The sequence below is a fragment of the Trichoderma citrinoviride genome (assembly GCF_003025115.1).
Source record: "Trichoderma citrinoviride strain TUCIM 6016 unplaced genomic scaffold BBK36scaffold_5, whole genome shotgun sequence".
Classification (NCBI taxonomy): domain Eukaryota; kingdom Fungi; phylum Ascomycota; class Sordariomycetes; order Hypocreales; family Hypocreaceae; genus Trichoderma; species Trichoderma citrinoviride.
In genome coordinates, this window is record NW_020194713.1 from 1,608,081 (window position 1) to 1,622,552 (window position 14,472).

The 14,472-nt window shown below is 53.8% G+C and overlaps 4 protein-coding genes across 4 annotated transcripts; 1 reads left to right on the top strand and 3 right to left on the bottom strand.

The window, feature by feature from the left end:
* Window positions 1–29: 29 nt before the first annotated feature.
* Window positions 30–942, top strand: BBK36DRAFT_1168069 (Isochorismatase hydrolase; the record flags this gene model as incomplete). The annotated part of the gene is made up of 2 exons (XM_024895127.1): window positions 30–98; window positions 325–942. 2 exons carry the CDS (start codon window positions 30–32, stop codon window positions 940–942), a joined length of 687 nt encoding a protein of 228 aa, XP_024751010.1.
* A 436-nt stretch (window positions 943–1,378) lies between these two features.
* On the bottom strand, window positions 1,379–4,892 carry BBK36DRAFT_1197587 (hypothetical protein; the record flags this gene model as incomplete). Its single annotated transcript, XM_024896992.1, has 2 exons — window positions 1,379–1,730; window positions 1,792–4,892. 2 exons carry the CDS (start codon window positions 4,890–4,892, stop codon window positions 1,379–1,381), a joined length of 3,453 nt encoding a protein of 1,150 aa, XP_024751011.1.
* A 2,953-nt stretch (window positions 4,893–7,845) lies between these two features.
* Window positions 7,846–9,216, bottom strand: BBK36DRAFT_1140329 (Clavaminate synthase-like protein; the record flags this gene model as incomplete). The annotated part of the gene is made up of 4 exons (XM_024893367.1): window positions 7,846–8,150; window positions 8,203–8,334; window positions 8,394–8,500; window positions 8,558–9,216. 4 exons carry the CDS (start codon window positions 9,214–9,216, stop codon window positions 7,846–7,848), a joined length of 1,203 nt encoding a protein of 400 aa, XP_024751012.1.
* Window positions 9,217–11,929: 2,713 nt separating this feature from the next.
* On the bottom strand, window positions 11,930–13,083 carry BBK36DRAFT_51608 (DUF55-domain-containing protein; the record flags this gene model as incomplete). The annotated part of the gene is made up of 4 exons (XM_024898194.1): window positions 11,930–12,221; window positions 12,309–12,447; window positions 12,525–12,822; window positions 12,937–13,083. The coding sequence occupies 4 exons, from the start codon at window positions 13,081–13,083 to the stop codon at window positions 11,930–11,932; spliced, it is 876 nt and encodes a 291-aa protein (XP_024751013.1).
* Between the last annotated feature and the right edge of the window lie 1,389 nt (window positions 13,084–14,472).

Genomic DNA, 14,472 nt, shown 5'->3' on the forward strand with positions numbered 1-14,472 from the left:
GTAGTGGATTAGGATCATCACGATCTGCCATGGCGTCTGATTCGGTGTACAAGCCCGCCCTGATAATTGTTGACTTCCAAGAGGACTTTTGCCCTCCAGTGAGTTGCACCTCTCTCCCTCTCTCATATTTCTTCTACTAGCTATTCCCCTACCACCTAGTATTCGTTTGTTATCTTCTATTAATTTGATATCTGCTATTTCTGTACTGTGCTTCGTCTCTCAACCTATCCCCTTCCCCCTCATAGTGTCCTCTGTAAATCATGAAGCATGACCATACTTATCCCCAAAGACACTCCTACTAGCCTCACTGACTTCAACAACCAGAATGGCTCCCTCGCAGTCCCTCAAGGCCGCGACATCGCCCCCGTCGTAAACTCCCTCCTCACACTCCCCTTCGCCCTCAAACTCGCCACCCGCGACTGGCACCCCCCAAACCACATCTCCTTCGCCGAAAACCACCCCGGCGCAGAGCCCCTCAAATCATACCACACAATCGTCCACCCCACAGACCCAACCAAGAGCGACACGACGCTCCTCTGGCCGAGACACTGCGTCCAGGGCACCCAGGGCGCGGAACTCGTGCCCGAGCTGGACGTCGACAAGGTCGATGAGGTGCTGGACAAGGGGCTGGACGCGAGGGTCGAGATGTACTCTGCGTTTTGGGATCCCATGAGGGTGAGCGTGAGTTCGTTGGGGAGCACGCTGAGGAGCAAGGGCGTGACGGATGTGTTTGTGGTGGGGTTGGCGGCGGATTACTGCGTCAAGGCGACGGCGGTGTCGGCTGTCGAGGAGGGCTACCGGACGTTTATCGTGGAAGAGGGCACGAGGCCTGTGATGAAGGAGACGTGGGAGAAGGAGGGGAAGAAGGAAGTTGAAGCGAAGGGTGTCAAGATTGTGAGTGTTGATGGAGAGGAGATTGCGAGGGTTCGGAGGCTGGCGTGATCATGACGCTCGTTTCGATATAGCAGCAGCAGGGTGCGTGTGCCTTCACGCTGCCGCTGATAAGGAGTCTCCATGGCAATTGGGTAAGAAAGCTGCTCAATATGCCGTTCTACAGCAATGGGCGTTTGGTACGCCACACCTCTTACGTAGTTTTATAACGTGGTGGAACACCCCTCAAGAATCACCAGAGATACACGCAAGCACATATGAAGCACTGTCCGCGGGTATTAAGGTTTGCCATTCGCAACCTTTTTCAACTCTATATACTAAGCATATATCGTCTATGGAGCATGCCAGTGCATTGCCCGGATCCCATTACATCCAATTTAAAGAACAAACTCCGTGATTACCAACACCCGACCCGTTTTACTGCGCTTGATGTCTCTCACATTACCCAACATATAGAAAATTTGTCCATTTCATCATCATTATTTTTTCACCTCCGAACCGCAGATCCATTGGACATGGCCAAGGATTGTGACGAGGGAGCCGGGGTCATCGCTCTTGAGGGGGCCCCTGAAGGTGCGGCGCTTCGGTTGTGCGCCATGTGAGCCTTGACCAGGTGGCCGGCGGCGAGGGCACTGCAAAGCGACAGCTCACCCGCCAGGACGGCTGCGGCGATGATGCGAGCAAGGCGGCGGGCGTTGTCTCCGGGGTTGGTGGGGTGAGATCCTCGGACGCCGAGCAGCTCCAGCATGGATCCCTGGGGGTCCAGGATGGTGCCACCGCCAAGAGTACCGACCTCCAGAGAGGGCATGGAAACCGAGATTTGGAGAGAGCCACGGAGACTAGACAATGGGTTAGCATGCCGATCGAATATCAAAGGAGGGAACAAAAGTAGGCACTCACTTCTTCATGATGGTAATGCAGTTGGCACTCTCCACGACCTGTGCGGGATCCTGGCCAGTGGCGAGGTACATGGCGGCGACAATGTTGGCGGCGTGGGCGTTGAAACCACCAATCGAACCAGCCATGGCAGATCCGATCATGTTCTTGGACGTGTTGAGCTCGACCAGAGAGTCGACATCCGTCTTGAGGACGCTCCTGACGACTTCACCGGGGATGATGGCTTCCGCAACAACGCTCTTGCCACGGCCTTCGATCCAGTTGATGGCAGCGGGTTTCTTGTCCGAGCAGTAGTTTCCGGAAAGAGAGACAATCACCATGTCGTCGAAGCCGGCCTCGTTCTGCATCACGTTGAGAGCGTGCTCGCAGCCCTTGGAAATCATGTTCATGCCCATGGCGTCACCGGTCGTCGTCTTGAAGCGGATGTACAGGTTGGTGCCGGCAATGGCCGTCTTCATCGTCTGCAGTCGGGCGAATCGGCTCGTCGAGTTGAAAGCGTTCTTCATCGTCGTCTGGCCCTCCTCAGAGTCAAGCCAGATTTTGGCAGCGCCGGCGCGGTCCAGGGTCTCGAAGCTAACAACAGGTCCTCGGGTCATACCGTCAGCAGTCAAAACAGTCACGGCACCGCCACCAGAGTTGATGGCCTTGCAGCCTCGGCTGGTGCTGGCGACAAGGACACCCTCGGTAGTAGCCATGGGGATGAAGAAGCTCTGTCCATCAATGACAAGAGGACCGGCGACACCGACGGGGATGGGCATGTAACCAATGACGTTCTCACAGCAGGCTCCAAACACGCGCTCCCAGTCGTAGTGTCGGTAAGGCAGCTTCGAGTTCTCCAACACGCTGGTAATCTCAGAAGTGGCTCGGGTGCGAGAGATGATGGTCCTGCGAACCTTGACGGCGCGGGTAAAGTCCTTGAGAGTCTTTTCGAGGGCATAACCAGGGATCTTGCCGCGCATCGACAGTTCGACGACCTCTTCGTCCGTCATCTCGCTGACGCGCTTCTCGGCGAGCATCTTCTCCAGGACGGCCAAGCTGCGGTTCTCAGCCTCCACCTTGGGCTTCTTAGCCTCAGTGTCGCTCTCGTCATCCGTAATGGCAGGAGTGGCTGGCTGAGTCTGCTGAGGGGTCGGGGGCACATATTCGCCAAGAGGCAGAGTGGCGGTAGGGGTGTCGTTGAAGCGCTGCGCGCGGGCGAGCTCGTTGCGGTCAATCTGGTGGTCAGGAGTGTTGGGGTCCTTGATGGTCCACCGGGCCACATTGAAGAGATAGCCATTGAGACCAACGCTGAGGGCGAGAGCGGCCACGATCCACTTGGAGAGGACGGGGTCTTCGAGACTGCTGAGGATACCACCGACGACACGGCCTCCAACGCCGAAAAGCTCGCCCTCGGATGGCCCGGTGGCTGAAGGCAGGGCGTAGTGAACGGAAGGATACTCGAGCTCATACTTGATGGGCGTGATGATGCTCACGAGGACGGCAGAGCCCTTGGCCTTGGCCATGTCCAAGATGGCGTCGAGGCCATTGGACGCAACCTTGAACGGGTCGATGGGGGGAGTAGAGACGACACCGCTGAGTCCGCCCACCAGTGAACGAATGTTGGAGATGGAAGCGCCGTTGCGGAACAAGATCGTGATGACGTTGATGAGGTTGACGAGGATGAAGCCAGAGACCATCAGGCCCTTGAACTTGGGAATGCTGGTGCTCTTGACGTTCTTGCCAAACAGCGCATTCTCCTTGGAGGTCGGGCCATCAGCACTGGTGGCGGCATTCTCAGCAACACGGCGGCTGACGCCATCGGCCTCGAGGACCATGCGCATCTCGACGTGACGCTTGATGCGGTTGATGACCAGCTTGATGCTCAGGATGGCCGTGTAAAAGGTGAAGAGCAGGATGCAGTCGAAGAAGAGGATCCAGGCGGCCAGAAAACAGAACTGCTGGAGACCGCCCTGCACGCCAGAGGCGGCGCCAAGGCTCAGGACGAAGATCTCCATGGCGTAGTCGCAAACGATGTCGTAGCCCTTCTCCCTGATCGCAGCCTGGACGGCGTAGGAGATGACATTCTCCTGCTTGACCTGCTTACCCTTCTTCGTCTCCTGCGCGCGGTGCTCGATGGCATGGCTCAACACAGCCTTGGTGAGGACAATGTTCTTCTCGAAGCCAATGGTGACGACGAGGAAAGGAAGGCCCTCGGAAAGCAAAAGAACGCTGATGGGAATACCAAGACTAGTGGTAACGGCCAAGCCGAAGAGGAAAGCGAAAGTAGAAGAGAAGAGCGTGGTTGTGCCCAGCCAGAAGTTGGAACCCAGTCGGCGCATGGACAGGAACAGAGAGACAAACGTGAGGTGCATGGCAAGGTAGCCCAAAACCATGATGGTAATGTCCAGTCCGCCAGCATTCTTCAGCAGGTCAAGAAAGTTGAACCAAGACTCGCGAGCTCGCAGCACGAGGTTGTTGCCCACGTCGACCTTGGCAGCCTTCATGATCCACATCTTCTTCTCACGGCCATGTTGAGTCTCCATCTCCTGGGCATTCTCGACGGGTATCTCCTGTACAGCGGTGACAAACTCCGGTGCCTGCTCATAGGGCAAAGAGTACGCCAAGACGCTGTCACCCGCATAGGCGGCAAAGGAGTTGATCGTGGCGGGCAGGGCCGTGATGGAGAGGTTCTGGGGAGTACGCACAGCGTGGGCATGGGGAGCAGCAACAGCCGAGTCCGCGGAGACGATCTCGGGGAAGACAAGAGTCAAGAGGGCAAGGTGGTCGGCTCCTTCAACAGAGCCAGAGCTCTGTTCCACGTTTTGCCACTTCCAGCCCGTCTCGGGACCGGCTATCAAGTCTCTGCTGCCCTCAGCCAGCGACGCCCATTCCGCCTTGCTCACGCTGGGGGTGTTGCCGAGCAGGGTCTCTTGGAGCAAGCCAACATAGGATGTGCTGGCCAAGAGGGCAATGACACCAATGGTATGTATAGGATGGGAACAAGCCACCTTGGCCAGGAACTGGAGCACCGGGGTGATGCGCTTGTTCAGACGTGACGGGGCCGCGGCTTGGGTCGGAGCAGGCTCCCCGCGAAAGCGGCTGGGAAGCAGCGTGGAGGGATTCATGGTGTAGACAGGATATGCTTCGTTGCCGGCTTGCAGCTATTCCATTGGCAGGTCTATCGTACGATGTCGACTAAGTAGGTACCTGTGCGGTCTAGTGCCCGCATCACCTTGTAAGCATCTCGCAATAGAACAGATGTCAAGATGTCAAGATCTCGCAGAGGTGGGAGAGGGAACGGGGCGGACATGGACATTGATTTATAGAGAAAAAGAGCAGCGCCGTAAGATGCAGACTCACCTGATGACGAACGTTGGCCTGCTGTTGAAAGCACCGGGCCAGCCTTGTTGACGGGATTGCCGTATTCGGAGTGGTGGCGGCGAAGGAGTGCCAATGGCAGTGCTGAGCGCCCCGAGAACAATAGGATGCTGACAGCAATTGACGATGATCCGGCTTGACAAAGAGTGACGAGGGCGTCGGACAGCTCAGCCACAGCGCCTGGGATGCCTCCAAGAAGCAGCAGATGGGGGAGGAGGAGGAGGAGGAAGGGAATGAAGCGGGCAGCGTTCCCTTTCTTCTTAACGTCGACGAGAAGGAAAAGAAGCGGGCGAGCAAGGGAAAATTATGGCCACTGCAGGTTCCCCTGATGGAAAAAAAGAGGCCCCAGAGACTGCAGATAGCAAACTGGTGCAAATTAAACGTCTCCAAAGCTGCCGCCCAATGGGGTAGTAAATTGGGGTCGCGGTCTTGAGCGCTTGGCCTTAATGAGCGATTCGGGTTGGTCGATCGTGGGGCGCTGAAGCGACGTCGATCGAATCAGAGGGGAGCGGGAGAGCAATTGAGGGCTGTGATTTGTCCAGAGCCTCCAGCGGTTGGCTAGAAAAGCTGGTGGATGATGAAATGAACTCGACTAGTGAGTCTGCCGTTGTTGGTGTTTTTTTCCTTTTTTTCTTTTCCAAGGTCTCTCGGATTTGGGTGAGGGAACCGAACGGCTCTAGCCGATTATACGAGTACGAACCCGATAAGGCGAGCAAGGTGCGGTTTAAAGTACAAGTACAAGGAACATGGAAGGGCTGCTCTCCTTGCTCAAAGCCCAACTTGGAAATTGACGGTACAGCTCGCAGCTCCCGTCCCAAATTCTCCTGGTGCAAATTGGATGAGGCACCACATCTGCAGAGATTTTCCAAAGTGCAGACCGATGCCTTTTCTCTTGATTTCAATAGCAATTGCTTGTAGTAGTACTGAATCCTGCAAGCATCTCACAGTATCATGCAATCCTTCAAGGTTCCTGCAAGGTATCCTTCTTTTCGCTGGTGGATCCGCCGCTCCATGGCTGCACGTGTTTGGCGAATGACGGCGCGTGTTTGGACTTCTCAACAGAAGGAAGTGGCAGGCACAACCCGCAGCGGCACGTGGCGTGCATACTTGCCTGGCGATCGCCCAATTACCTCGTACTTTCTTCAGCTTCCAAGTTCTCTTGCGAATCTCTCCTCGTACTCGAATTCTGTCCAAAAACAAGCTCTCGACACAATCCGGAGTCGTTGTCGTCAGCATCTTCGCCATCGCCCTCGAGCTTCGACTTCGATATCGACGACCTGTGCCTAGTCGCTGCTAGCCCTCTATCTACGCCCAATGGCGGGCCTCAGACCCGCATCGCTACGGAGGACCTGGTCAACAAGCATGTTGGCGCGGTGGATTCCGCTTGAATCCCAGCAGCCGGCCAGGCTTGGGACTGCAAAGAAGACGGAGAAGAGATGGAAAGGCCCGTGCTTCATCAGTGACATGTACGACCTTCAAGGGCACCATGTCCAGTCACTCACTCCCGTCTTGATAGACTGATGAATCCATGCAGCCCTAGAAGAGGAGAGGTCTCGTCAGCCGGAATGTCATATTGTACTCGTATCGGACCTCCACCGCCAGCAACGCCGCTTCACGGACGAGGATTCTGAGCGCATCTCTGCTGCTACTGTACGCGCATGGAGCAAAGCTCTCTGAGCGGGCCTGACACGACAAGTTGCATGTTAGGAGCAGCATACCGCATTTGTCGCCTTGCAGAAAGTGATAGTGTTGCCCAACCGCTATGTGTCTTGTTTGACATTCACAACGGCTGCGGCGAGAATCCATGTCGGCGGTTCCATTGCCCCGACCTATGCCATGATTCGTCCGAAACAACATGCGGTGAGGGTGGCTAAACTTGAGATTTCCAGAATTCGCCTCTGGCAGGTCAAAGCCCATCACATTCGACGATTGGCCCTGCGTTTCGCGGCAACGCATTGTTGACAAGCACTGTGTAGGAATTCTTTTCTTGTCCTTCAAAGACTGACATGGTTTCACGGCTGGCTGACGGCTGCATCAATTACCCCGGCATCCAGGTAAGCAAAAGCACCGCATTCGTTTTCGATCAATGGCGAGCATTTTCCGCACCACAAGTTGGAATTCGGTATGGCGTGCTTTGACTTTCATCCACTGTCACTGTTCCCAAAAGAAGAAGTGGGAAACAGCTGGGTAATGACTGACTGCCGGGCCTCTTCTCCATCATCCAGGAGGAGCATCGGCGTCTCACAGACGCACCCAAAGAATCCGCCGACATATTCCAAACTAACAATGCTTGTCTGGTGGGATCGCCAATACGACGCTATGATTATTCTCTAGTATCCGGCACCCATCCCAAGCAAATGGGTAGTATCAAAGTCTGATAAGAGCTCTACGAGGGATGTAACCAAAGTTCGATTCCTCCTACGTCGGCTGTCTGGGAGCTTTCGGCAAACAATAACGGGGCTATGTTACATCTGCTGAGCTCAGTATGGAGTACTACAACTTCTCTGCCCATACAAGTCGACGGAACAAAGCTAAGGGAACGAGTACGCGCACCACTGGTGCGTCGAAGTGTCTTCATCTTGAATAGAGTAGCAGTGATATCAATTACTTGTAACCGCTAACAGATTACCTAGAAAAAATCAAAAAGACGAGAACCACCTGCGCCCGCTAAAGTCTAATGGTTACAAACATTGCTATCTCTCACAGTGCATCATCGTCGTCCCGAAGCTCTTCTGATTCAAGTAGCTGATACCGGCCCTCCTCGTGAAGCCGAGCGGTGGTGACCCGGTCAGGATAGTTCCTCAGGAACATGTTTGTGAAGTGCGTGCCATAATGGATCCCCTCAACAGGTGATTGTCCGGCATTGAAGCCCGGAAGCGGTCGTACCACGGAACGGAAGTTGGGCTCGTGAAAGTACGCAAATGCAAAGCGTTCCCGAACATTGAGCCCGACCTTATGCGGTGTCGACTGCAGAAAGTTGTTGGTCATGTACTGCATCATGTCGCCTGAAGAAGAGTTGTGAGCTACAATTTCCATGAATGGGACAGTCAAGCTTACCTGGAAAGACGGTAAAGGTCCCTGCAACAGGAGGCACGTATACCCATCCGGACTCGTTTTCTCGGAGGCCAGCAGAACTCTTTTCCCAGTTGGAGAACCGCTCACTCTCACGCGGAGGCCGGACAAAAAGTCCTGCAGGACGTCTCGTTAGTTCTGCGGGCTTGACGAGTTTGTGAGATGAAGCTACGTACCTCCAACGGAATCCTGAGCTGCAATGACGAGCAAGCCATAGTCGGTATGGGAGCCGATACCGCGCCCCTTTTTGCCCTTTCCATTGGTCCTGTTGTTTTGTGGAAATCTGCAGAGACACCCAGTCAGTCACGGCTACACGATCCTATAAGAGAAGATCATTTACCTCAGGACGCGCATGTGGTGCCACCCGTCGTCTGTGTACTTTGTGAGAGATCCTGTGGGGATATCCAGCCCCATCTCGATGAGCTGCAGGAGCTTCTCTCCCGATACGGCCAAGTCTTCCATGTACTTGTTCATGACGGCTTTCATATCCTGGTCCAGCCAGGGGCACGGTCCATGGCATGGCCAGCCTTGGGCGACTCGCTCGTCGGTGTGCGGAAGATCCTTGGTCACGGTGAAGATCTCGGAGTAGTCGGCGACTCCGTCGGTGATCTCTTCACCGGAAGCGATGTATCCCGAGTAGCTGGAGCCGTCCACGCAGGCCTGTTTCCGCGCATGCGGCTGAGCAAAGAAGCGCCTGCTTGCGGCGGTGGCGGCTTGGTAGATTCTTTGCTGTGACCTGGTCATGCCGATTTGCAGGATGCCGTCCCGGCGCCAGGCACCGATCATGGCGTCGGCTACGGCCTTGTCAGACACTGACCCTGAGACCTTTTCAGGCAAGGTGAATGTCTCTAGCCGCCCGACCCTGGCTGTGAATCCCGGCGGCATGCTATGGCTGACGGATGTCTGCGCAATGAGTGCCGATGTGGAGGCAGCGCGCGTCTTGGGAAGAAGATGACGGGCTACATCTACACCTCTGTTTGCGACCTTGACAACGGCCATCTGATCTGTGATGGGAGAAGACGCGAAAAGGGAAGTATGTGGGAAGCTGTCCTGTTTTCGGGGAGTATGTTATGAGCTGTCTTGTTTTCCAGGTGAGCTATCTGATAGTGGCTCTTTGCGTTTCTGTTTTGTGGCTTGATGATGATACCAAGGCTTGAAAAGAAGGAACCGAGCGAGCATAATATATCTAAAGCTTCAACACTCAAAGCTCTTACATCTTCGGAGTCTTCACCACAACGACCGACCGCTCTTCTACGCTTCTCCGCGCAGGTTACCCAGAGTAGCACCAAGTACACTAGAGAGCTCCCAAGTGCGGTTATGCTTCGTCTCAAGCGGTGGTGGCCGCAGCTCTGCCTCGTGAGGAGGCGGTTCTCAAATACGCATGCTCAACCATCCCGTGTGCAACACCGGCTCTCTAACGGTTCTGGACCTGGTGGATGGGTTTGTACTACGGAACTGCTAAACGATCTGGAGGCGGTCTGAGACAAAACGGCCGCAGCGACATTGTTGAGAGAGGTTCAAGTCTATGGAGTGTGAGAGGCGAAAGTCCCCAAAGGAACACGGAGGGAGCTAGTTGCCTGATCTGCGATCTACACGCCAATCCTGAAACCTTCATTTACGAACCAACAAACGTAATGTTGACAGCAAGACTATAACTTGACGGCAACTCACCTCCTTTTGGCCGCCTCGAGTTCCAATCACGCTGTTACGAAACTAACAGGCCGGTCATGTCCGAATAAGCTTCAACAGTGGCTGAGAGCTATGCATCCATTTTTTCCAAAATCGGATGGCACTCTTCCATCCACTGGCTGCCTTTTCAACGCTGTCACACCTGCCAGGAAGACATCTGGAATCACTCTGCAGCTAATCACAGCCGACATATCGGTGAGCTCTCTCAAATCAGGCCGTGCCTCTACCTTTACGAGCCCTCCAATCCGGTCCTTCTGGTTGTTCAATCGTGAGCAGGCGTTGCTATGTCCTTCTTCGCTATCTACACGCTTTCCGACAGGACTACACTATTACAGATAATAGACAAGTCATTCTAGCGCTGTCTTTATTTCAACTTTCTTCAAGCTCGAGATGAAGCTCGAGAGAGGGGGGGGTAGGCGCAGCCGTGTGTCTGAGTGGAACAACATACCATGAAGTATGCTGTGCCATATGAGAAGCGCGGGTGTGGTGTGCTGCCATTGGACACTCGAACCGGAGGTGATGGACGAGTTGAGCAACCTACGAGACGAACGAACTAGTGGGGAATGAAAGATGAATGAGGCGACACTCGAGTTGAGGTTGGACAAGCTTGGGACAAAAGTAGGTATCGACGTCCTCCCCAGAGTCTGGGGAGCTCGATCGCAGTCCCAGAGGCCGATGCTCGTACAGAAACAGGATGAAGCTGCGATCGGGCTTTTCAGGCATCATCTTGGATTTGGCTATGCTTTGATGTCGAACGAATGGCCTATATTTAAGGCTTGACCTCGCAAATAGTTTACCAAAATATCTTGGATCTCGATCGCATTGGAGCTCGGACATGCAGGGGCAGCCCAGCCCTGCGGAATGCGTGTTGAAGCGCGAGAGGCTCCAGCATCTTTCGACCTCCTGGCACGAAGCCATATCGAAGTGGTGTTTGGCGCTCGGTCTATACGAATTTCTGTCCGATAGACGAGGCCAAAACACGGAGCCCTTTGAGAAGTCCAAGGATCAACCAAGTCGAATCGATTCAGCACCTCACTTCCAGCGCTGATGCTCAAGTCGCCCCTTTTCTCTGGACTCTTCGAGCTCATCTTCCTTCACGCCACCCTCATACTCGACATAACTCTCCATCCCTCATCTCTCGCATTCTTTCTTATCATGACCACGATCACGCCATGAAGCAGCACGACCTCACCTCGCGCCCTCGACCACTCACGCCTGGCCATCATGATGCGTGCGACCCTTCAACGTCCAAGTCAGACAATCGCACAAAGAAAAAAACGGTTGCTTCTCCGGGTTTACACGAACTCGAGCTCTTGATAGACGGATATACTCAGCTCCCTGCAGCCTCGCGGCCCCTCGCTGTCTTCCACTCGCTGCTCTTCTTACCGAAGGAAGGAAACTACCGACCGCACCCCGACTTCGTGCTACCAAATGCAGCTTTGCACATGGCCTCTATGACCTTGAGACATCTAACGGTCAAGCATATGACTGACAACGGTGAAGCTAAAAGAAGTTGTGTGACTGCTGCATGGAAGAGCGGGGGCTGAGTCTCAGACATTGTTGTCGATGGCATACATGACCATACGGAGTACACGATACGGTCTTCACTTCACAGTCTAAAGGGGAGAAACTTTGCGCGCTATCGGGAGAAAACGGGGGGCTGTGAAGTTTGTGAAAGCTCTATCGTGTGGGGGGGTGTTGATGTTACAGCGACCAGGCTATGAAGAAAAGAAGGCATCTACCAGCGTGTCGCTCAGCAGATCACGGCCACGTTGCTGGATGGAAAGCTCTCTGATATCCCATGAGCAACCCGAAAAGACGGTCAGAGTCTTTCACCTCGGCACACTTGTTTGCCTTGAGTCTCATTCCCCCATCCATCCAGTGAAATCTCATCCCCCATCATTCACCGAATATCATCCCCCTCATCCCCCTATCATTCGCAGACACACCACGCACCTTTCTCGAAGTCGTCCCTTGCCAAAACACCCAATCCATCAAACCATTACAACGTCAAGCACGGAGCTCACTTGACCAACTTGCCCGTCTCATGCTCCAACCCAGCGTCCTTAGCCTTCTTATCCGCAAGCTCACACAGCGCCTCCCACTCCTCTTTGCTGACCCTGCTCACGCTCAGCCGGCTCTGCTTGAGCATCTGCATGTTCTCCAGGGGTCCTCCCGACTTGCCTAGCTCGCGCAGCTCTTTCAGGCCAATGGGCACGGCGAACTTCTTTCTGAATTCGACGTGGACTAGGCTCCACCGGACGTTGTCTTTGGAGGATTGAGGGTCAAAGTAGGGCGTTCCTGGGCGACGGGCACTTCCTAGAACACTTGTGTTAGCTTTGGCCAAGTCTATGCCCCATGTGGTGTGATGTGATGCTAGGAGGCTTGGTATGAAGTTGGACTTGCTGTCTTCTGAAAACTCTTTGACAATCTCCATGATTCCTGCAATTCCTGGCTCTTTGCAGTTGGAATGGTAAAAGAATGCTTTGTCGCCGGCATTCATATTCCGCATGTGATTCCTTGCCGCATACGCTCTTATACCTGGCCCAGTTCAATCTCATCAGCAAACCCATCCTCTCGTCATTTGGCATCAGAGGTAAACAGAAAAAAAAACTCACCATCCCACCCCTCAGGCTTATCCTTGGCCCTCAAATCATCAATGGAAAAGCTCACATCGATGCCATTCTCGAGACGAGTCTCGGGCTCGGCCTTCATGAGCCAGTACCACTCGCCTTCGTGACGGGGCGCGTCAGGGTTTATGGTGGGAATGGACTCGACGTCTGGGTCTTCGGAGACGGCTCTTGAGCTGGGGTTGTTGTTGTTGTTGCTGTCCTTTGCTTTGGGGGCTGTTGATGGTATCGTATCTTTTGTGTCGTCGTCTGTTTTCTTCCCCTTGGTCGTTTGTGTACGCTTGTTCTTGGACTTGTCATCCTTCTTCTCAGTGGCAGTGGCCGTCTTGCTCTCAGCCCCCTTCTTCTCAGATCCAGTTCCATTATCGCTAGCAACGCGAGGCTTCGCGGGCGCAGCAACCTTCTTCTCCTCTTGCTTCTTCACTTGAGCTTTTTCGTCGGCTTGCTTCGTCGATGCAGCCGCCGCCTGGCGAGCCGATCGCCGCTTGGCGACAGGTTCAGCAGCGGCAGCGTCGTCGCCGTCGTCTCTTGTTCGTTTCCGGGGCATGTTTCAACTCAATCGCAAACCACCAAAAAAAAATTGATGAAAAAGGGTAACTAGCAGAGTGGACTGTGATTAATTTGTCTGTATCCAGTCAATCAAGGCTCTCAATCCAATCAAACCGACACCCAAACTCTTTAAAGAGTCGCAAGAAATAAGCTTGCCCGTAACAAAAGTCTCCGGGGGAGCGCGTCCATACCACCAGCCACACCAATCTTAACGCGCTCCTCCTTCTACATATGCCCACACATCCCTTCTCGTCCCTCAATGCCTATAATAAGCCACAAATGTGGCTTGCTTCCCGTGCCGCTTTCTCGCCTATTTTTATCCTTCTAGCGCAGGCTTTCTCCTCGATTTTAGCCGCCAATTTCCAAGGTTTCTATCATATCGTGGTTCCCGTGTCTTTTGCGTCTTCCCTCCCCGGTTTTTTCCCTTGATTGCTGCGGCCTCCACCACCTTACTTGCTTACCTACAACTACATACTACATACCTGTAAGAGCCTCATACTTCGCATTCCTCGCCCGTTTACCCCAAGCTGAAGGATTTTCAATAGTAGCCTTGGGAAAACAGGAAAAACTTTCTGTCGATGCTATTTTGGGGAGAAGAAGATCCTGCCCTTGTTACAAACAGATTGAATTGGTTCGTGATTGCGTAGATAGTCGTCGTATGCAGGCCAACAACTGCGATTGGTCGGAGCCCCGCTGACTAAGGAGTTAGGGTGCTGCGTGATGACTCAGCGTTGATGACTCAGCCAATCCGACCTCGACGCTTCATGACAAGACGGACGACGTGCCGTCTTGGCGACATGCGGCATACAGCTTCTGCGAATTCGGTGGATATGGACTGATTCATATTATGGTAGTGTTCACAAAGAGACAGAATTTATGCGAGTAGTATCAGATATGTCAATTGATCTTAGTGATGATGGTGTCCTACGGTCACGGCCATATACGAAAGATTTACAGCCCCAGGAGGATTGGGAGCGATACGATATACGACGTACAAGTCGTACGAGCAGCAATGCCAGCATATATCACGGCGCCGCATGTTGACATCAATGCCATAGAGTATGGGCAATGGGTTGCTTCGAGACATCAGACAGAGGAGGGAAGAGTCCCATTCATGTAGACAACGCAGGCTTCTGGCCGTCGTCCCATAAGGTGACAGAAAATGTTCTTTTCGGCATCGCCAGCGACATGAATAATGGAAAAAGTCCGACCGCGAATGGCCTATACTTGACGCAGTTTGTAAGGCTGCGTCGTAAGCTAGCGACGTCGCACAGGGAAATGCGTAGGACTTTGAGAGATATGGGAAAGATATCCCTGAAGGAGCGGCGAGATGGTGATGGAAGCAGGAAAAAAACAGAAAACATGGGAATGGAAGGCAGGATAAGCG